Source organism: Columba livia, chromosome 2 (genome assembly GCF_036013475.1).
Source record: "Columba livia isolate bColLiv1 breed racing homer chromosome 2, bColLiv1.pat.W.v2, whole genome shotgun sequence".
NCBI lineage: Eukaryota > Metazoa > Chordata > Aves > Columbiformes > Columbidae > Columba > Columba livia.
The window spans coordinates 71,932,262-71,955,512 of NC_088603.1; the positions used below are offsets into that span (position 1 = coordinate 71,932,262).

Consider the following 23,251-nt stretch of genomic DNA (forward strand, 5'->3'; position numbering starts at 1 on the left):
AGCAAACTTAAAACAGGTTTTCTTTTCTTTTTTTTTTTTTCCCAGAAAGCAACCTCAATCAAACTGTGGTTAACTCAACAGGGTTTCTTTCTTTTTAAAAAAATGTATTCTCAAGGATGACATGCAAATCACTCACATAACACATCTTCAAATGCTGTTTGAACAGCATTTACAAACAATGAATGACTACGTTCTCCTAGCTACTGACGTTTTAGAGGGCACAAGAAAAGGCAGACAAAGAGAAGGGGCCTGGCCCATGTGCAGCAGTTCCTCATTTCACACCGTGCCAGGTAAAGCAGCAGACTCCAGCTTCCCACCTTGAACCAACCGCTGACCCCCTTGGGAGCAGCACACGGTTGACGTGACACAGCGAGCCAGCGCTGTCTAGAGACAAAACCTAGGACCAGACTAAGCCCAGGACTGAGGCTCTGGGTAACATCAACTTCTTAACAAACACTGTTTTCAATTTGCGTCTTCAAAAACTGACAAAAAGACCATTTTTACGCCATCCCCATCAACTCAAGGTAACTCTCCCCTAGTTATTTTTGTACTTTTCCGCTAAGAAAACACTAGTGGTCCCTGCGACACTGAGATTTCTTGATCCAAGGTGAGGCCAAGCACCCATCCTTCTCTATTTTCTCCAGTAATTGGGGGAGCTATTTATTTGTTTGTCTTTATGTTGCTTGTCCTTAACTGTCATAACTTTGCTGTTATTTTGCTTATTTTCAAAAAAGGTCCATCACATTCAAGAACAACACAGCAATTTCTTTTTTTTTCCTCTTTCCCCTCCCTGTCTTTTTTTTAACCATTTATGTGGTAGCTGACGTAATTTTGAACAGAATAAGCGCAAGAGTTGTTTTTGAGACTGGCCTAAATTTTCTAAGTTGCTTGCTTCATCTGCTTAGCACCATGAAAAATAAGGACCAGTTTAAATTATTTGGAGGGATTTCTGTTAAAACAATGCAAATAAGAGCTTCTGTCCTTATAAAAACCCAACCAAACAAAACAACTCTTCCTTCCAAAGCAGACCTATTCATTCCTCTTTCAGTCAACACCTAGGACATTAATGTCACCATTGATTTATCCTGGAAAAAGTCAATCTATTGTGTAACTGTGAAGACTCCTGTGTTGGCCAAGGTAACTTTAAGATAGCTGAGAGTTTCCCAGAGAACTAGAGTCAGAATTCCTAGTGGTGCTTTTAGCAACAGTGAAAATGGGAAACATTCATCACAAAGACAAGAAGCAGGCACACATGCACACCTTAACCTACCTACCTTCTGTTTCAGAAACACCTGTCAGCTTCCTCTCTGTTCTTTCAGGAGGAAAACTATGTATTATGCTACTACAGCCTTTCATAATTTCTATGAACCAACAGTTACTTTATTTCTGAATCTAAATACCTTCCTGATAACACAAAGAAAGATGGATAATCACAGATCTTGTTTTTAAAACTGTTTGCTATACACAAAAATTTTCCTGTTTTGGAAGCAGTCAAAAGATCACAACTTAATTTCTGCAAAAATTGGTATTATTGTTGCGTGCTTTTGTTTACATATGTATTTTCCACTCTCTTGCATGAGGCAAAAATCACCACTGAAACAAAGACAACTGCATGAGCAGCACACACCGTTTTCAGAAGCATAACTCTATTTGCAATAGGATATAGAAACAATAAGAATACTGGGCCAAATCACTCCTTCCTGTGGGAAAACCCGTGGCAGAGCGCCTTTAGGCAGAAACATACTCAGAGATTTCTCTTGCAGCTTTTTTTTTTTCTTTAAATAAATTCTTCACTGAGGATGGGGAAGTGTGGGTTTTTTTTTCCACAGCACCTATGAAACACAGGGAAGCAGACAGGCAGCAACCAGCACAGATGCCCTATGCTATGCCGCCTTCAGGACTGCATGCCTTCTCAGCTCACACCAAATACCCCTGCTTGGAGGTCATGCTGATGAAGCCTTCATCCTCCCTCTCCTCAAAAGAAAACAAAGACCTCCAGGAAAGAGGACAAACAGGAAATAAGCTGGCAAACGGTGCAGCCTCAGGTTGCATTCAACAGCGGACCAAAGCCTCTAGGAAACAGGGAAGTGGTCACAAGCATTCAAGTCATCTTCTGCTTCGAAGAAACCCCCACAGTGTCCAAGCCATCCCCTGTGAAAAGGAGGAAAAACAAGAGCAAGCGACAGAGCAGTCGTGCCAACATGTGTGTGTCGGGGGGAACCAAACAAAACAACACAGCAGCCCTCTTTGCACAGCCACACCAACAGACCTGGCCCTTCTGCGGGAACGTGTCCCCTCCGCTTGATGATGTTGCTGAAACCATGAAACTGAGGCAACTTTGATCCCAGAGAGAAACCCGAGGGGCCTTTAGCTCCTGCTTCTGACAGAGGCCCACCCCTGATGCCCCACATAACCAGCTAATGGGAGAGTCACTGAGAAAGCAGAGAGCTAAAAAAAACAGAAAAAAGCCATGATGCTTCCCATTCAGTCTGTACAGGAAGACACTTGCTAGACCTATTTCCTCCTTTGGGATAAAGTGTGACTCCACTGTACATTAAAGCTGAGCCCATCAACAGTTACTTCCCCCCTTCGCTTATGTGTATTTATTTGTATGTAATTTTCTTAAGACCACTCTCAACAGCTACAGCTGCTTCTCCTTCTGGCGAAGAGCATCGTGGATGAAGCAAAAAGGAGAACACGGGCCGCAGGGGAAGGAAGAAGAAAGAAGAAGAACTGATGAGTCTTCAGTGTCACGGTCACTTGACTCGCCGTTGAGAGGCGGCTACACAAGCACAGAGCAGCACGTCCTGGCCCCTGGGAGCTGGTACAAGTCTCCGCTCCAGATTGCTCCACTGTCTCTGCACATGAGCTCTCCCTTTGGGACAGATAGGAAGAAACACAGAAAACAGGCAAGGAAGGGGAAAACCTGGTGTGTAGCACAAAGCTGCTCATTGTTTGGCCTTCCGAAAAAAATCCACATTAACGTTAAAGTAGAAGCCATGCACTAATTGGGCCAGGGAAAGATTAACACTCTCAGCCAAATACTTTTATTGGTTTCATTAAACATGCCATAGTGCATAGTACAGAACACAGAGGGGAGGAGAAACAGGGAAAAGAAATGACAGCTTCAGGAATGCGCACCCACACACACATGCATTTCAAACTACTTTTTCCCATGAGGCCCAAACAGGAATCCTGAGCCTTCTTCATCATTTCCATCTTAGCAACGCTATAAGCTTGTTCAAGGCTTTCCCACTGTTGGGTTTTTTTTTAAGTGGTAGAAAAAGCCTCAAGGATCATTTAAATGAAGGCCAGACCTTCTAGTATACAAATTTAGACAAGAACAGAACTTCAAAGAGCGATATCACACAAACAAAAGTTTACCGTTTACCCATGAGATTATAATACCTAAGAATCACTAGGCCATGCTCCAAATGGTTTCTGATGCACTGGTCTCCTAATCAGCTTTTACATAGAGGAGCAGATTTTACTGCCAGAGCACACGGAGACACTCCCAAGCACAAATGGTCACTCCCACCCCAAGAGATGCACACAGTCACCCGCACTACATTTTGAACGTGATTTTACATCAAAGCTGTAAGGAAGGAAGGAAAGAAGGTGAAAAGGCGTCATGTGGGAAGAAAAAAGGGTTAACGCTGTTCAAAGCACTGCCTCAAGGCAAAGGAAAACCAAACGAAAAACGTTTTCCCGACTGACCTTTTTAATACCAACTCTGCCCTTGCTACTGAAGTGTTGGTGCTGACTCGGCACCCCAGCGGTAGAGAATTATACTGGCAGCGTCACCCCACTGTCACCGCTGCTGGAGCACCAGTACAGAGCAGCCTATGAGGAAAGGAAGAGAAGCATAAAATGAAAGACAGTGGCACAGGAGAATCTGGTGGTCGTTCTTTCACTTAGCATTTGGTAAAAACTAAGAATGTTACCCCAAAGGTTTTGAACTTGTACCTGTAACTAATGGTTTACTCTACAGAAAAACAGAACCAAACAAAACAAGCCCTAAAAGACAACAACCAAAAGGAGCAACACAGAATCATTTTGGTTGGAAGAGACCCTTAAGACCATCGAGTCCATCTCTTCAAAGGTACTTGCTGAGCACCAAAACAGACTGTTCCTCTTGCTATGAATTCTCTGAGCTATTAGCGATACAATTAGTTTACCTCTGTTAGCGCACACATATTTTGTTTCCTAAAATAACTCTACAAAGCTGCACATCCATACGTCTTTTCTTACCTAACATGTACACAGACGGATACACCCAGACACAGAACAACCATGTGAAGCACGTGCTCATGACCATGCCTTAAAACTGAGCTAGCAACCACCTTCTGTTTTGGGGGGCAGATCAAAGGAAGAAGCACCAAACAAGAGTAAGACGACCCTTGTATTTCCAGATTATTTTGTATACTGCTGTTACAACACCTAACAGTTAGGCTAAATTTTAAATATGCAAACTCCTCCTGCTTTAATTCCTCACGTGCATGATGGCATACGCATGTGCATTTAGTTTTGACATATGTTTTGAAAATCTCCTTCTGATGACTTATGGGCCACTAATGGTCCTCAGGACTTTGGCTCACATAACAATAAGCATCTCTCCATAAAGCATACCAGAATTTGAACTTACTTAATGTTTCAAGCAAACAACTCTGAATCACCATGATACTCTGGGATTGCATTGATGTAATACACTGAAAACGAGGAAGCTATACTAGAAAACAGTGAGTTACACTGCTGTACTGGCAAAGCAAGGGTTTCCCGGATGAAATTCATCTGTATGGTCCAACTGGTTTACAGCAAGGCACGTAGACACCAGGAGGACTTAACACAAAAAGCATTTTTGCCCATCTTCTTGGCCCTCTGCTCAGTTTGCTAACTTGAACAAGGTAGCCGGTTTGTTGCTTTTCCAAGTGCCGTGGGAACAGCCCTCACGCAGGAGCCTGTGCTCTTGCTAGGCTAGAACGCAGAACCTGGGCACATGCTGCTGCAGCACCGAGAGCGAAAGCAAAACCGATGGGACTCAGGCTCCTAACAGAAGAGCCCAGGTCTCTGCCAGCACACTGGGCAGGCACCTCAGAGGGTCTGCGCTGAGCCGGCACCGAGCTCCTGAGCGGCACTGCTGCTTGAGGAGATGGCAGCGTCACACAAAACACACGGCACCGCCAAAGGTGCAACAACCTGCAGCTGCATTTAGGCTCAACAGCTGCTGATGTATTTTGAGATTTTCTAATGTCTTAGCCGTCTCCTCCATCCCCTACCAAAGAAGTATCTACAAGCTGTTCCTCATCCTCACTGTTCGTATCAGCTTGTGGGTGAGCACCTGGCTCTCCAGAAAGCCTTTGTCACCAAATTGTAATTTTTGAGAGCTTGTTCAAGCAAAAAGGATACTTAGATCTGAAGACAGCTTAACAAACATGAGGCCACAAGCAGCACTTTTAGACCCACAAAAGAATAAAGTTAGGACAGTAGCAGAGTAAGACAAGTGGCTGTAAGCAGACATCCCTCTCCTCCTTCACGTGTAGACAACAGCAAACATCCCTCCATCCTCATCCCTGCCTGCCCCCACAGCCATTAGGAGGTGCATGGGTAGGGGTCTGGATCCCCCCAGTCACTGGGAACCATGGCTGCAGTGACACACGGGGAACACAGGACAGGCCTTGGGTCTTACCCGGCAAACCCCCTTCCCTGCTCTCTCCCTGCGGGCTGAGGAGGGACACAAAAGCAATACTGTCTGTCCTTACAAGTTCTGCTTTGCATGTGTTCGGGGAGTGGGGACAGCTGTGCGGACGGCTCGCAGAGTTCCAGGAAGTCGATGTGTTTCTTGGCTTTGACTCCAGTTTATTTGCCTTAGATGAAGTGGCGACCCGAGAAAGTCCCTTTGCGTCCCTCCCGGGCTGGCACCGGCCACAGCAGGGCAGCGCTCCTTGGGACACAGCCCAGGGTCTCTCCCAACACTGATCAGCCTTCCCTGGTCCGGCCACTGCAGCTCTCCTCGGGGCCAGGGCTGGCTCATTGTCCCACCGGGCAAGGGGACAGTCTTGGGATGCAGCATGGGGGAGGGTGGGAGCCCAGAGCAGGGCCAAGAACCGGAAGGAATAGATCCTGAAGGCTCTTCACTCGGCAGGTGATGGAGGTGTCTCACAAAGGAGAGAACACATCAGGAGAGCGGTGTCATGCTGTCTGCCACAACAGTGGCCTCCCACACAGCCTCCAAAGGAGCTGAGGACAGGGCAAGAGAGTGGAGGGGCAGGGGGAAGCCCAAGTGAGGACCAGTGGGCACTCCCATCATACGTGACTCTTGCCAAACAGGCTGAGGAATGGGGGGCGCACCTGCCCGAGGGGGGCCCCTGCCACCCTGGGGACACAGGACCTCGGGACACAAAACCTCATCTGCTGCTGCTGCCACCTCAGACAAGCGAGAGGGGACAAAGGATGCAAAATGAACAATCTAAAACATAGGCCTGTGGCTGGTTTTTGGGGTGTTTGTTTTTGCTTGTTTGTTTGTTTGTATTTTTGTTTTGCCCTGCCAAATCCAATTAACTTAAAGCCCAGAGTGGAGTAAAGCTATAGGCTGAAGTCCCATCACCTACATGGTTAAGCAAGCACTGTGTGGAGGGAATAGGATACTTCTCCAAGAGCCTGAGGGGTGAGCTAGACAGATTGCACTTGGGAGAGCCAGATGGAAAACATTTCTGAGTAACAGAGAAGAAAAGCGACCTCCCCTCCCAACAGCCCGAATTGCAACGCCCCTCGGCTCCGACCAAGGAGAGGCTGCAGGGACACGGGATGGGCGAAGCGGGACGCTGGGCTTGGCTGGGTAGCTGTGACGGAGATGCTGACATCCCTGACAATATATGGCCAGTCTAAACCACGGGATATCTTGTCCTTTTAAGGTGGGCCAAGAGCAAGCATCTGTGCGGCAGCAGCACAGCCCCAGCCTGCCATCAATAGCCCCTGGTGTCAGCGAAAAAGCAGGGGCTCCTGTGCCATGCCAACTGGCCGTGCAGATGCCCAGGCACCCACCCCGAGAGGAGACAATCAGTCCAGTTGTTCCTCTGTACGGTATCACAGAAACAAGAAGGAACAGTAATAACCAGAGGAAGAAAAGCCACGAAACCATGCGGCCGGGCTGCTCACTGGCAATTGGTGCCTGCAGCTGTTGGGGAGGGAGGGGGGAGGGAGGGAGGAGGGAGGGCCTGTCCCCATCCCCGTTCCTGTCCCCGTCCCTCACTCTGACAACTAGCAGCTCAGCCAAAGGCAGCTTTGGACCCGGGACTTGAGGCAAAGTTTTAAAGCAAATCTCTAGAGGGAGAAACAAGCAAACGTTTCATCCCCGCATGCTTGCTCTTCACACACAGCCAGAGCTGTGCGTGCGCAGCGGGACGGGTTTGGCAGGGATTAGAGAGGGCAGGATGAATCACGCTGAGGAAGATGCAGAAAATCTCCTGTGCTAGTGCCCTGCTTCTTGTGCAGCGCTCTGGTTCCGACACTCTTCTCCAGAACAGAGTTAAAGAGAGTTTCACACAGAGCCTGAACGCATGGGCAATGCTACAAAAACCGTTCTGGAAACAGGGCAAGCTAAACCAGGAAAAGACTCTTTCCTTTCGGAGCAGCTATGTCCCACGTGGCATTTCACCAGCCTAACTGCATCCACATGCTAGCAAAGTTCCTCACACAGGCAAACCCAAGGGGGACAGCATCGATTTGCTTACCACAGAAACCCCAATGCATCCTTTGCAGCCTGACCTTGCTGTCTTTGCAGGAGATGCCAGTGCACTCTCTGCCTGAAGTGCTGTACCAGGTAGCACACCAAAGCACTTTATGCCTCACAAGATAAGGCAGTAAAATGATGCACGACATAAGAAAATAAAGAGTAGAAATTACGGGCATTAAAACTCATTTCCTGGTGGTAGCATTTTTGTCAACCATCACAATTTTATCATTAGCCCTGTAAAAATCTGATTATTTTACATTACATTTACTTTTTTTTTTTTTTTCAGTTAAAGTTCAATATTTCCAGGTTGTGGAGAAAAGACAGAAAATTACACACTCAGCAAAATACAAAAAGCAAATTAAAGTCAACAGATTAATTTTAAAGCCTCAAGCCTTTAAGGATAATCACGACCTCAGATGCTCAACCTGTAATTTCATAACAGGGATAGTAACACAGAGCATCCCTTCGTTACACAGCACATTTTGTACCCTGGAACATATACCTTCCAAAACTAAAATGGCTTTTTTCTTTTCTAAAGCAGGAAAAGAATCACATAATCTCAGTGTGTTTCTAGCGCTTCATTTAAAAGCCAACACAGCTGCACTCTAATGCTACTTAAAGATGAGAACCTCCACCGAATTACTGAACTCGTTTTAAGCAGAAAGAAATTCAACATGCCAATATTTTGCAGAGAGAATGATTCAAGAGTTTGCAGCTCTTCTTGCTGCTCTTTTCCAGGGAGCATGACTTGCTGACAGGATTAACTACTGCCAGGCTCACGAAGCTGGGAGACAGCTGCCACATGGCAGCCATTTATTACAAAGCTCCACTCCTCTAACGTTAGGAAAGAGGCAGACTATTTCATCTGTGTTATCAGCAGGGTTCCTCTGCTCCACAGGCTTTGGTGACTGAGCTTTCTCTAAACAAACACCTCCTTTTCTCCCCCACCTTGTTAACATCATTATCTTCCTGTCTTCTGTTTCTGGTCAGCACAGAAACTATTCCCCCTATCACACTCTCCAAACTACAACAACAACAAAAAGTCTATAATCAAGACAATTTAAGACATTCAGAAACACACCTATCCCCCAAAACAGAATTATTTTTTTTTCATAGAGAGTGTCAGCTTGACATTTCAAGAAAGGAACCACATGCCAAAGGGAGGAGAGATGTGATGGAGCAAAGGGATTCAGAAGTGCGCTGTACAGCCCCCATTCTGCCATCCACCCTAGGAGACATTTGTAATGTCCATCTCCAACTGCGATATCCAAAGTGGCTACACAACTTTTTCATGAGCAAGATAACCTGCAGCACTCCTTCCTGGCTCACCTTTCCAAAGCAGGCAGACCCTGAGCAAACCCACTAGCCAAAGCCACCTCCCTGCCCTGTACTGTATGACGCACAAACAGGTCTCAAGTCAACCATCTCATACAATCTCCTAAGGATCAGGAACCATCTATACCATCTCCATGTGATGTTAAGCACAGATAACCATCACTTGCCATTCTCCTGTTGTTCTGAACCAGAGATAAGAGACACAAGCCAGCTGCTTAATTTTACCCGGGGTTATTCTAGATATTTATTTGCAATAGATGCCGGAGTGCCACAAATTACTCAAACTAAGGCTTATCACTTCCTCCAGGTGAAGGGACAACCCAGCCTTGAGAAAAACATCTCTCCTCCCATCACTGATGAACAAGTTGCCACAATCTTGTGAGCACACCCACTGGCTTATACCAGCTGGGCAGGTAGCCATCAGGGTTGTTTGCAAAGCCCTCAATTCTGAAATAGAACATTTCTTTCATGTTTTAGTTAGGTAAATCAACTACAGCAGTAGATGGTGCTGGCAAGCCTCTCCAAGTTGAGATCCTCACAGGAAAGCCACTAGGAAAATTTGAAACAGTAGTGCTACTTGTCAATGATATTCTCCAGTATGAGTTTTCTTTCTATTTTCAAGCACGTACAGTGAAACTAACCTGTGGGAGGTGCTTCCTGCACACTGACAAAACGAAACAGCATCTGCTAATTTTCATAGACTGCAACGCATGTGAAAAAAAAGGGGGCACAGGGATCCAATTCAACAATTTCTGATGGAATTCAAAAGTCCCTCAGCTTCTTGAGTACAAGATGACTCCTCAGAAAGGACACAGCACTATCTGACTTGAAAAAGATATATTTCCAAAACATGACACACACACACATACAAATCCCCCCTTCATCCACAACCACATCCAGCTGCTGACCTTCCAAGTTCCTCGTAGTCTAGCTTTTGCTCTGGGACTTTTAAAAGCCTAGCAGGCATTTCCAAAGGATTTTACAAAGTACACAGGCCTGGCCTTGTAAAAGCTCATGAGGAATCCACAGAGGTCATCGTGGAGCTTAGACAGTCTGCAAACAGCATAATCCACGTGCTGGTGAGGTAAGGAATGACCAAAGTCGGGTGGGTAGGCCTGAAGACTTCTGCAGCGAATGGCTCCTCCAACAATGCTGTAAACCCTGGAGGAAATGCCTGCTGATCTTCAAAGCCCTTCAGTAGGAACAGCCTTAAGTTTCCTGAACATGAGCATTCTGGTTACAAGGCCACAATCCGTTTATGCACGCATAGAAAAATATAAAAAACAAAGCAAACAGAAAAACAAAACAAAACAAACCATAAAATCCACTAAGGTTAATAACTGCAAATAACCAGTGAGACTGACCCTCTACTCTGCAACGAGCTGTCGGATCCATCCGGCAAAGTTTTGATGCTCCTCGGCACAACAGCCACACGGATCAAGCAGCACCTCACAATCTCTGCAGCTTTCTTTTTTCTATTCCAGGCAGTCCTCCAAACGTGTAGACTCCTGGAACGCAACACTCAGCTGTTCGGACTAGGAGGAGGGGATGCTACAGCCCGCAGCTGTACGAGGTGTCCGCTGCACCGCTATCGAGACCCTGCGGTGCGCTTGCACTGCTGGCAGAATTTTAGGTGCAGCCTTCAGTCGCCTGACGGGCTGCACAGGCGACCATGAGTAAAGGGGAGTCGGGACACCTGCACACTGCAAAGAATTGCAGGAAGTTTATTTCAGGAACGCTGGGGAAAAAAAAAAAAAAAAAGAAAAAAAAAAAAAAGAAGATAAAATTGTGAACAGGTTTCTTCAGTAAGTCAAGTTTCAAGTTGCTACTCCTCCAGCCAAAAACTGCTGCTAGTCCAAAACCACCCTCCTCTTCCAAAAAACCAATTCTACTGCTAGTGCTTCACACATTGCCATCAAACAGATGATACAGACAATTCTTCCCACAATTCACATATGAAAAGGGAAACTCATTTCCTTCTGCTGACTCTCATTGACATATAATATACCAAAACTAGTATGAATTACAGATAGGTTCAACCCCGTTCTGAGTGAAGTAGTAGCTGCACGTGTTCATCACGGAGAAAAAAAGAACAACAACCAAAAAGACAAACAAATGGCCTGTGCACCCACTCACCCCCACCCCAATTTCTGCAGTAGGACAGCAAGAGTTTGCCAGTGGAACCCTGACTAATCATGTTCATATATGCACACACAGTGAAGCCACATTGAACTATCGTAATCAGACCTGTGACACTGAAATGCGTACTTCTTTTCAGGAGTGATGTTCCCACATGAACATTTTCTCAGTCATATATATATATACATACACCCACACAGCCACTTTCTTTTAATTCTAGAAATGAAATCACCTTGCTTTAGAGTTTTAGGCCAGCACATACTGCGGTAATATATATGTTTACATTAATCTTGCTGAGGTCAACTAGAACCTACTCCATAACCAGAGGTGAACAAGACCTAGTGCTTTAAAAGAGACACAAAAGAAAACAAAACATACTGATATTGTTCTTTTATTAGGTTACAACTCTAAAGGAATGAACCACATTTCTACCCAACTGCCAGATCCCATCCTCTAAACTTCATATAAAAATTGTGTTAATTCAGAGCAAAAGTAAGGGACAAAGAAAACCTCAACGACAAAACCCATATTTTCACTCGTTTACTAAATAGCAGGAGCTATTTTCCGCTTCCAGTTCAGACATTACTGTGTTCTAGTAAGTTTTATATGCCTTATGGAGCTCAACCATTCAGTATGAAGAGATAGAAGAGAATAATTCAAGAAATCAGTATCCACCTACCTGTAGAACAGACAAGCATGTATTTGAATGAGTTAAAACGAGAAACTAAATGGAGAAGAAGCATGCAAAACTCTTGCTAAGTAAATTATTTTTCACTGTAAGGTGAAAAACTTTTCTTAGTCTACCCACTCATTTCACACATGGTAATGTGCAACTGTAATTCTACCAAAAATCAGAGCAGAGTCACCACCAGATTTTTCCACTTGTTCCTTCACCTAAGCTTCAAATGGGGTTTCGGAAGGTAGAAGATTTCTCCATCTCTACTTACTGACAGCTGAAGACAGGAACTGGCCCTTTCTTCATCTGCTAGAGTCTAGCAGGCCACAGAGGCTATGGAGGTAGCACTTTCATCAATAGAAGTGGCAGCAGCAACATGTTCAGCGTATTTCACACTGAGCTTGAAAAGTTATTCAATACAGATTTGACATAAAAAATATGAAAGCTGACAAGTTCAAAGGGTCCTCAGCAAATATCCTCCTTTAAAGCTTCCTAAAATCTCTAAATATGGATAATTTCTGAAGTAATGAGATCTTTAAAATAGCAGTAAGCAAGCTCCTGAAGGGTGGGATAATTGGAAGGGTTATCACACCTCTGGGGGAAGTCACAGGCTCTATCTTGGCAGCATTTCATCCCTTCATATACCCAGGGGACTGATTAGTTCATGATAAGCAATTAGGCACCCTGGGGAGGACAGTTAACTGTCTTACCAAAACGAAAAGGCTGCACAAATATAAGTCTCAGTAGATTAAAGAAACACTATCTGGAGAACAGCAAATTTGTGTTTGTTCCTTTCTACTGCAACTAGCAAATATTACATTTTGCCTACATATGGCACACACAGATCTCAGAAGTCCCAAATTTGAGCACGTACTTGCTGCTAAATTAGTAACAAATGCTCTGAAGCATTTTCTTTCCCAAGACATCAGTTGCTGCGATGCAGGAAAAAAAGGAGGAGGGATGGAGGGGAGGAATACAGTAAATAATGATTAGATGACTTGAAATAGCAACCTCATTCATTTAAATTCTCTTCCTCATTGTTAAAATAGTCCCCGACCAAGGATCAGCTGCACCAAGGATCAGCTCCAGGACCTGGAGAGGCTATATATGGCTGAAGGCTGCTTGCATTTCAGAATGAAAGCCCCGGTCAGCCACAGCCCCATCATTACGTGCCCCGCTCCTAAAAAAGTTCTGGGAAGCTCCTGCCTGCAGTGAGGCACCTCTGTGTACCACAGTCCTACCCATGTTAAACATTTATCCCTGGTGAAGCAGAGGGACGAATTCACCTTTCGCCTGCCAACTGATGTAAAAGCTCCAGCACACACCAGAGCTGCCGATGACGCTGTTTCTGACTTACATCAGGCCCAATGTATTTCAAAGTACTTCGACGGCTTAAAATATGAAGGAATGCTTTTCAGTAAGATGACCCCCTGTTCTTTTCTGTCCTTTTATCTTTTCTTAACAGTTTGCCATCCAGTGATAGGAGGGAACCCCAGCTGCATAGCCTGAGCTTTTATCTTCTGCTGACCATGCAACAACACAAAGCTCAGTGCTGGATTTCCTGCTGCTTGCCTAAAGGGGCTGTTCAGCTTGTTTAAATATTACTTGCCTTGGGAGCCCTGGAGTTGTGCCCAAGCACTGTACTGTATCTTCCCAGCATCCATTTCAGCATGTACTTTAAAGGTCTTTAGGTTCGATGTACTATGCTCTCCCTCGCTACGGGAGGAGCCTGATGCCTCTAGAAGAAAAAAGAAAACCCACCCGCCTCCTCCCTCTCTCCCCATGCCTCCCATTAGTCCCCATGCCTCATTCCCTTACACATCTAACAGAAGTCCCTCTTCATCCCAAAACCATGCAAACATATTTAGCCTAGTAAAGCGAACCAGTTACAACCAAGGGAAAAGATGTTCTGGTACGAAAGGCTACAGCTAGGAAGAAATCAAATGCTGTGTCTCACATACAGCCAGCTATCAATGCTCAGTGAGCAAACAAACAAGAAAATACAGTAGCAAAAACAGGCTTTTAAGCTGAGCTGTGCTACAGCAGCCTCTTGCCATGCTAAATCTGGTGAGTCTCCATAGTGGATTTTAGAAGAAAAGAATCTTCAAGCGCGACCTTCTCCAAATTTGCAAACTTAACATCAAGGCGCTTTCTTTCCTCGTTCAGAGCAGCGATGAAAATAAAACACAGCTTATACAAAAACAGAGAGGATATTCCAGCCTTCACAAATTCTTTCAGAATCCCTCCTTCCCATAATTACCGTGCCACCGAGAGGCTGAGTTCTGGCTACAAGGTCAGCAGGGAGATAACCTTGGCCAATAGAAATGATCTGCATCAGCCCAAAGGCAGCGCCAGGCGGCCACCCAGCGAGCAGCCCAGCAGGCCCCACTGTTAACCTGTTTGCAGCCAGGAACAGCCGATACAGATGGAGAAGGAGAAGATAAATTCCAGACTCAAAACCTGTTTGTGAGAGCTGTGGTCACAGCAGCTGAAATACAGAAAACTTCAGTGAATACTAAAGTTTGCAAGAACTGTCCTGTAAGAAGATGTCTCTCACGTTCCGTGGCAGCTGAGATGCAAAAATACATGTACCCGCCCCAAGCTGACGAAGAAGTGCAGTAAGGAGGAAACACAGGGCTAGCAGTGAAAACCTGTTTTTAATCCATTCTGCTTTGCCTCAGCCTGCAGCGTACAGACTGATTTAACCTGATGTAAGCCACGGCTGTCATTCAGAAGGACAGACTGCCAGTCCTCACTTCACCCCACAGCTCCAGCCACACGTTCTCCCTCCGGCCTCATGCCAGTACTAGCGTTTAAACAACCACATGGTGATCCGGGATCACGGAACTGATCTGGTTTGGGATTTGCATTGTTCGTTTTTTTTTTTTGTTTTTCACTTAAAAACATACACACGTATAGTTTCATCAACAGCCTTCGCACAGGGGAGTGGAGACATCGTCAAATTACACCCTCTATTTGAGTGAGGGATGAGAGACCTGAGCAAGAATGTTGTCGGTAACTCTACTCCCACGGTGCTGCAATACCAGGGAAAGATGAAAAGATGCAGTGGAACAAACCCACAGCCAGCTCCATCTCCAGACTCTCTCCTCCTGCTCCCCCCGACTCCCTTCTCTCCAGCTCAGAGCTCGCTTGCAAACCCTCTGCCATAAAGAACACTCCTGTCATTTAAAAGTCTACCTGAAGCTCGGTTCTCCAGTTAAACCCAGTGAAACTAAGTTCACAACAAAATAAACTACCACTTCTAAAATGTCTGCACCACATCTCTCCCGTGGCATCTCTGGAAGAGGGGAGCAAGAGGGCAAGGACAGTCTCAGGCAATGAGTTGGTAATTTTCTGCTTACCTATCTGATTTTTCCTAGATCAAGGACTGGGTGTACCTTTTGCACAGTGCTAAGCACAAAACAAACACAAGTCCAAAATATCCCCCTTTTCCCTGCCTCCCTCAGACTGACGGCTGAATTAACCATAATCTTCAACTTTTTTGTTTGTTTGTAAACATTCACAAATGACCCTTTCCCCAGGCACAAAGACAAAATTTACCCCCTCCAATACATCTCATGCTTCATTAAGTCACATCAGTAACAATGCTGAAACAGTCTGCCACCATGTGCCACCACATGTACCAAGCACAGCTCCGGAGCCCCTGGTGAGCAGGGCAAGCAGCTCACCTGGAGCCCTCAGGTACTTCACAAACAATATTTACAAACCTTGGGCCCTTGGACTTATCCTACAGCACAGTGGGAATGGCACACGTGCTCTCGCATCAGCACCTACCCCCCCTCCAGAGAGCAGGATTTATTGTAAAATGCATCACCTTAAGGGGATGGGATGGGACAGAAGCGGAGAAAAGAAACCAAAGCTGCAGAGGGAAAGGACGTGTTGCCTGGCTGCATGTCCTCAGGCGCTGCTAGCTCACGTTGCTTGCACCATCTGATCGCTCAAAGCTAAACATGGAATGTAGGTAGCAAGTCATAACGCTGAGCAGGGCTGGAGACATGACCCATCAGCTGTTTCTGCCTTATAATTATTGCACTGGGGCACAGCAGGACCAAAAGTTTGCCTGGGCAGATTTCTGTGACGTTTTGGCTTATTAAAAACAACAACAAAGGCCTCACGCCACCTTCAGATTTGTGATTACAGTCGCTTTTCCACAGGCCTGGCATTCCCTGTCTAAAATCCTCAATCCGCAAGAAATGTGTAAAACCCAGAACTATTTCACTTTACTAAAACAGCACTGAGAAGACAGATTTCACCACGCTGTGATCTCTCTCTCCCCCTTCCACAAGATAAAGAGGAGTTTCACACAAAGATGCAGCAAAGCGGCACTCCTGAACCACCAATTCTCTGCATTTCTAGGCTGATCTTGGTGATTCACCCTTCAGGCCACTTCTGCTCCCAGGCCTTCTCTCACTCGCTTTTTATTTTTAAAGTTTCTGCTGCTAATTAAAAAAAAAAAAAAAACTTACTGCAATACCATAGTTTCCTTGTATTATCATATTCTCTAGTGAACTGGTTAATTCTCAGAGTGATCCTGACCCTCAGCTCCCACTGGGCCTCAAGTGATGCAAACGGTTTCTTTCAGCTCTTCCTCCATTTTATTTTCGTCCTAACATGCACTGAGTACAAGTAGAGGACTAAGTTTTGCAACTCTGGACTTAAAAAATGCTAATATCTTCACTGGTATAGCTGAAAAGGAAGGCTTACTTTTAGGGAATTTGATTGTTTCTGTAACATGCTCAGAATTAAGCAAAGCTCAAAGAGTACAAGTAAGTAAGGAAGTTATTAAAGCTGATATATATTCAACATGCCTTACTGTCCAGGCTTTGCTGTATAAGTAAAGCTTACATTATTAAGAGCACAGCTTGTCAGGCAGTGACTTGAATTTTAGTGCAACAAGTCGAAGGAGAAACAACAACAAAGATTGTAGAAGGACAGAACAAAAACCTGCAGCAGAACAGCCCAAGTGCCTCTGTTGCATGAAAAGTAGCAGGTAGCGCAAATCTGGATAACGCAGCCCCTTTCCAAATGACTGCCTTTAGCAGACCACGAGCATCCACAGCCCCGAGAGATGCTTTCAGGAGGTCACTTAGGGCTACCTCAAGCTTCCTCTCTGACACCACGTGGACTCCCCCTGCCCTCCCACCTATCCCCCAACCAAACAAAATAAAACAAACTAGAACTTCTAACATATTTCCAGACAATGATGTGGTCAAATAAAAATCTCTGTGCGGACTCAGTGCAAAGGGACACCCTGCAAACTTCAAAGATGCCGTATTTTGCAAGAGCAGAGAGGTACAGGGGTGCCAGGTGGTTACCGGGAAGGCAGGCAGAAGGGAAAAAGACACCAGTAAGCTACAAACGAGCTCTAGTGGGCTAGAAAAGCACACTCGTGGCTAATGGACCCAAACTTCTGTTAGCACAAGAAGAGTACCCATCTCTAAGAAACCACTTCCTATCTCATTCTCCCCATCCCCTCCCTGATAGCCTCCTCCCTGTGGTAATTCAGAACAGCCAGGCAACTGATCTCTAACCATCCATCAGAAGAATTGGCTAATACAATGTCACCCAGGCCACCGCATGAACAAAAACCACCAACGAATCCAGCTAGTGGTTAACTGCAAATTTTTGCTTTCCTGACGATATCACACTGGCGTGTGTTCCCTTCCTTTTGCACATACACTGCCCTCTCAGGAACCCCCTCTGCTCAAACTCAGATTTACAAATACATGTACAGATATTCTACACATCTGCTTCCACCTGGTGGATTACCAGAGATGAAGACTGCAGCATTTTTAAAACAAATGCGTAAACCCAAGTCTAAAATTAGTTGCATGGTAATTCTGTGGGCAAGAGCAGAGGGGAAGAGTGGCTGGGCTCGGGGGGAGGGGGAAGTTCGCAAGAAATGGAATACAGATCACTAAACTGTTTAAACCATTTTGAAATTGACTATTTTCTCTCTTGGAAAACAAACAAAATAGGATTTTTTTTATTCCATTTTGAAGCGTTTCTTGAAATAGAGCTATTCAATATTGCTCTGGGTTGCTTAACATGAAAAAATGACTTAAATCAACTGTCTTGTCAAAGAACTTAAAATAACTCTTTCCAAGGTCTGCCCTTCCACAATCACCCAAAAAAGGGGTTTTAAAATGCACATTAAAATACACATGCCCTGTATATAACCAAAACAAAACCCTAAAGTAATTTCTTAACTGCTATCCATAACTACAGAAACCAGGGGTTCTTTTAACACTTCAGCAGAGCAAATGAGAAATGTCAGGGAGTATCCTGAGATATCCGCTGTTGTAAAACCTTTTAGGTCTGGTTTCTAAAAATGTCTTTGCTATGATACCTGCAAATGCAGCTTTGCAGTAACTTCCAGTTCCGTTTTCACACGCATATTTTTAAAGATAGCAGCTGCCTTTGCCCTGTGTACACAGCATCGGGGTATTTCGTTCCCTGTGCCCAAAGTTCCCAGAAAAGCCACCTCTGCAGATCCTAGGTGTGGCACATTCCTTTTTGCTCTAGATACTCCTCCTGACTGGAAGCGAAGGTAAATATTACTCCAGCCTCAATCTGCTTTCCTCTTGGGCCCACAGCAGCTTAGCGAGATACAGTAAGCAGGCTATTGCAAATTACACTTAAGGGCTCATTACGAATCAAGGCCTCAGGCTTGCTAATGAATTGATACTAATAGTCCCATTCTGTGGAACAGACCCATCAGCTTCAACAGAAGCTACAAAGGTCCCAGTGCAAGCTGTGGTGTGCAAGGGAGGGCTACGTGGCCCCTGCATCAGAAAGTTTGTTTAGATCACATACACAGGTGTTTTTGAACTTCTGGGCCTTTGCTTTTATTTAGGAGACTAGTGGTGTTCGGGAAGGAGTGCAAATCTTGTCAGACAACTTTCAAACTACACTTACTACTCCATATGGAACAGAAGTGTCTAGAAAGTAAAGCACACTCACGAGAACAACATTTTCATCTTACACTGACAACCCCCTCAAGCAGAGATTCTACACCTATACCTGTACACCACAGAGCAAGAGAAATGGCCACGCATTCCGCAAGTGTTTTTGCAAGTGGAAGAGCAGACAAATAAACAGAGGTACGCAAGATCGATAAATTGTTAACTCAAGGTGTGGGACCAGGTTGCTGATTTCAGTATTCACAGAGCTGAAGTGAGTTACTCTGATCTGGAGTGGGAGAGACACAAGGACTTTCAATGAGTCATGCACAGTCCTTTTTACCATATGTATTGCAACAGACATTAAGAACGGGAGGCACTGGAGAAATCATCATTGCTGGTGATTATCAGCTGTGATGACCAATAGCTAGCTTATTCAATCAATAGCTGTAACTGCAATCTCCCACCCGCCTCGCCCTTCCCAAATCTCAATGCCCCTGCATTACAGCTTTGAGGACTGGAAGAACAGGTCAGACTTTCTCCCGCTTTTTTAGGGATTCTAGGTTTCTTGTGGTTTTTCTCTTCTTTCCAATAAGAAAAGAGAGGACGTGAAAAGGAATTCAAAACCTGAAAATTTTTTTTTTAATTACTTATTTTTCTTTCAACCAAAACCAATGTGGCCTGAAGCTAAACACCTGACGTGGGGTTTCAGCACAAATGGTTAGAGCTTGGTAGAGCCGCATGCAAGAGAAGAAGAGGGCCTGTAACAAAGCTGCCTGGTGATCTCCACTTGAAAACCCTCTTGGTAGCGCAGCTTCTTTCATGCAGAGGAACTTACTGACATTCTTTCTCCATTCCTGTCCCTGATGACTGTCTCAGTGTTACCTGAAAGTTAGGAAAGCTGACTAAGCTCCCTAAAAACTGGTCTGGTCAGTCCCAGTCACTCCCCACTTCAAAACGGTGAAAGCGGATGGTTTGACATCTCAGCAGACACAGTCTCAGACTACACTGGTGGACCTGCCAGCAAACATTAAAAGTATCTTTTTTTCCTGAGTCCATTTGCATGTCAGAGCCCCTGAATCTGAAAGCTGAGAGAGATTTTTGATGTACTTTTGGGGTTTCTGACTTTAAGCCTACAGGATAAACTCCACTCGTGGTTGTTCACGAGTCAGAAAATGTTTGCCTGGAAAAAGAAAGCAGAAAAAAACTGCTACTCTCTCACAATCACTCAAGTCCAAGAGGCACAGCCTTAGCACTGCCAGTTTCCCATCTCATTAAGTGTCTTGCAATACTTGTTTTTGTAATCGTTTTCCATGCTGTCTACACAAAAAGCTATCTCGGAAGCCAGAAAAACTACATTCCTTTAACATGGACCCTTTCCAGACTCACCCCAAACCTTTCTGTGCTTAAGGTCCTATACATATATGAACACACAGATCACTGCGGGCCCAGCAGTTAATTCATTTTCAAGCTGCCCTAATTTTGAGGCTAAGCACTTCCTAAGCTTCACCACCCCTGACGTTCCCCTGGCTCTTTCAGGGAAGCCAGGCTGCCTCCTGCTTCCTCTCCATCCACGGCTGCAGCCCACTGAGTTGCTCTCCCATAAGCCACATCAGCGTGCTACCACGCATGCAGAGCGAGATTCCCATTAACTACACTCACAGCATCTTTCTTAAAACTTCAGAGTGAGCAGTCACTCGTTTTCCAGTTTTTAAGACACAGACACCTCCTCCCCCACCTTCCTCATCACCTTCACTCAGAAAGACTGAAGCTCGCTGATCCTCACAGTAGATGGCGAGGCCCTTGTATCAGAGGCTGCTAGCTGGTCTTGAACCAGCTTGGGGAACATTCAGACAAGATCCAGAGCACAAACGCTCTCCCAGAAACTTCAGAACCCAAACTCAAATTCTCCGCCCATCACCTTGAACACCAGGCAACAAAAGAAGTCACGGTACAAGAGGCCACTGGCTGGCTGGGACCTGATGACTGCCAACCGCTCCTTGTGTGGAAGGTGGCCACCTGGCCACCACTAGTGGTTGCCCCCCTGCGCTTCTCCACCAGATCTCACCCTACTGACCGGCCCCACGTTCAGCTCACCCAAGTCCCGACATCCCTTGGACGTAACGAACGAGTAACGGCTGAGCACCTCCAACGGCCACCTGAGCTCAACAGCCTCTGCGTCCCCTCCTCGTCCTCCCGCGATGCCACGGACAGCCTGGGGCTCAACACCACCAAGTCAGAGGCACAACAAAAAACAAACCAGTGGTCGCTTCCTGGCGTCAGAGTGTACCTACAAATGTAGGCTCACAATGCGATGTGCATGTATTTTCTTTAAGTACTTTACATCCTCTATACCTAGCTCAAGGGAAACCCCATTCTGGAAGCTTTTTAAGAACAAAAAAAAATCCCAGTCCTTCCAATTTTTGTGTAAGGAGCAAACCCTCCAATATTTGATTTGTGTGCTTAGGGCCCTGAAAGCTGCCAGAAATAGTCGAAGGATGGAGGGAAAAGGAAGATTTCTGTGATTAATCCTATTTTTCAAAAGGTTTTAGAAATAATTGTATGATTAAACAGATGCAATGAATTGCTTAAATCAATATGCAAACTCAGAATGGGATCTATTTTAAAAATCACTATGGCATTAGGTTTTCTACTTCTATTTATTTATAGTTTTAACAACAAAGGACAAGCAGCCTCCTGTAGAATAAAATTACTTTCCAAGATACAATTAACACAGGAATTGGTATTTTTGTACCTTTCCTATGCATTCATATAATAGACTCAGTGGTACAAACACAAGGATACATACCTGCTAAGCTCCTAACTGCACCTTTGCATTTAAAACAATTATTGAGCAATCTAATAAAAGGGCGTTTACTTTTAGTGCATACAATTCTGTATCACTCAGCCCATTTGCAATCTGTAATACTGATATCATTTATCACTGGAGACGAAAGGACCTATGCTTCTCCAGCAATCAGATGTAGTAAATCCACAGATGTCAAAACAAAACCAACCAAGAGATGGAAGAATCAGGTCTTTGGGATGCTATGCTACTGTCTCCTGCATGGTTAATTTTGATGAGCTTGTTGAAGCGCAGCCTTTAAGCCAAGTGCTTTTTCATACAAACTCATCCCCAGCGCAGAGACGATGAATGATCATCTATTACTCACCTTCTGGCAACACCCACCTTAAGCCAGTCACCGTCCAGACATCAAGAAAGGCAGTCCCAGTCTGAAAGCTTTGTGGTAAAAGAGAGCCATTTTTGAGACCTGATCCTGATGGACAGACAACTACAGACACCCATGGTACTCCGCATGGCTACTAGGACCTGCCAGAATAAATCCTGCTCACAGGATAACTTAAACACGGATGCAATCCTTTCAATAAGGGACAACGTATGTATTAAACACACCAGGCTATACCTACTTTTCAGTGCCTGTCAACTGCGACTGGTGTTACGGTACAAGTGAGGCTCGCAAAATGATTTTGCTGAAGATATATGGTGAATCTTCATAGACTTATCAATCACAGCACCTCACTTGGTTACAGTACATAGGGAAGTAGTTATTCTGTTCCTCTGCAGCATTACTAACTTCTCAAACAAAGAAGCCTGATTGAGGCAGACAGTGAGGGGCTTATCAGCTTAGGAAATGGGAAGGATGGTCCAATTAACTGCCAAGCAGTCAGACATAATTCACTCTGACGAGGCCAATGAGAGACAAGTCAGAGAAATGCATGTCCTGTCCATTTATGTAACACCCAAACACTCCCCCCTGCAAAGTCTCCCCTTCTGGAAGTGCTGCCTAAAGAAGAAGCAAGTCAGTGGAGGAATATCCACCTATATGGATCTGCATCTAAGCAGCACCCTCTGTGATTAAGCAACCGTCTCGGCGGTACAGGAGATGTTGCCAGTCGCTAAACTGCTGGACTGAGGTGCTAGCAGCCATCACTGAGCAGACAGCCAGGAAGCTCTGTGCAAGGTTATCTGGGGTCCACACCACTATGCTGCCTTCTCACACATCAAGGAACTGGGCAAGAAGGCACAAAAAGGGACAAATACCCCACTCTGGTCTAGGTAGGCAGGTTTTATTTCCTTTTCCTGTACCACTTCTGCTAGCACAGAAAGAGTCAGAATGTTACTGAAGTCATTTCAGAATGTTAAAAAAAAAAAGAAAAAGAAAATAGAAAAAATCTGAAGGCAAATCATACGTAACAGCTGATTAAGAAAGCTGTGAATCCAGCCACAGCACTGCTCTTCATGTCCACACTCAGCACCCTGCTAGCACAGAGCAAACAAAACATGGCACAGAGAAAGAGGAAGGGGAGAAATTCTACAAAAGATGCTAGAATGAAAAGAGAAAGCTCTCAGTGAATCATAGCTCTACCTTGGGACCCATCACCTAGGAAGTGATAGTGAAAAAAGAATTTTTAAAAAGTCCCTGC

General features: G+C 45.1%; 1 protein-coding gene across 9 annotated transcripts in view; it reads right to left on the reverse strand.

Annotated features, from left to right (window-relative positions):
• The window catches only part of RREB1 (ras responsive element binding protein 1), a 126,336-nt gene that overhangs the window by 68,991 nt on the left and 34,094 nt on the right, over window positions 1–23,251 (reverse strand). For 2 of the 9 annotated variants that reach the window (XM_065052463.1, XM_065052464.1), the window contains exons 2-3: window positions 10,432–10,805; window positions 3,718–3,843 (exon numbers count right to left, since the gene is read on the reverse strand). The exons of 3 other annotated variants lie outside the window; for them this stretch is intronic. Coding sequence is in view for 2 of the 6 variants with exons in the window: in XM_065052459.1 (XP_064908531.1) it covers window positions 10,432–10,462 (31 nt within the window). In the remaining 4 variants the exon portion in view is untranslated. The remainder of the gene's footprint in view (window positions 1–3,717; window positions 3,844–10,431; window positions 10,806–23,251) is intronic. 4 more of the 9 variants (XM_065052459.1, XM_065052460.1, XM_065052465.1 and 1 more) reach the window with 2 other exon arrangements.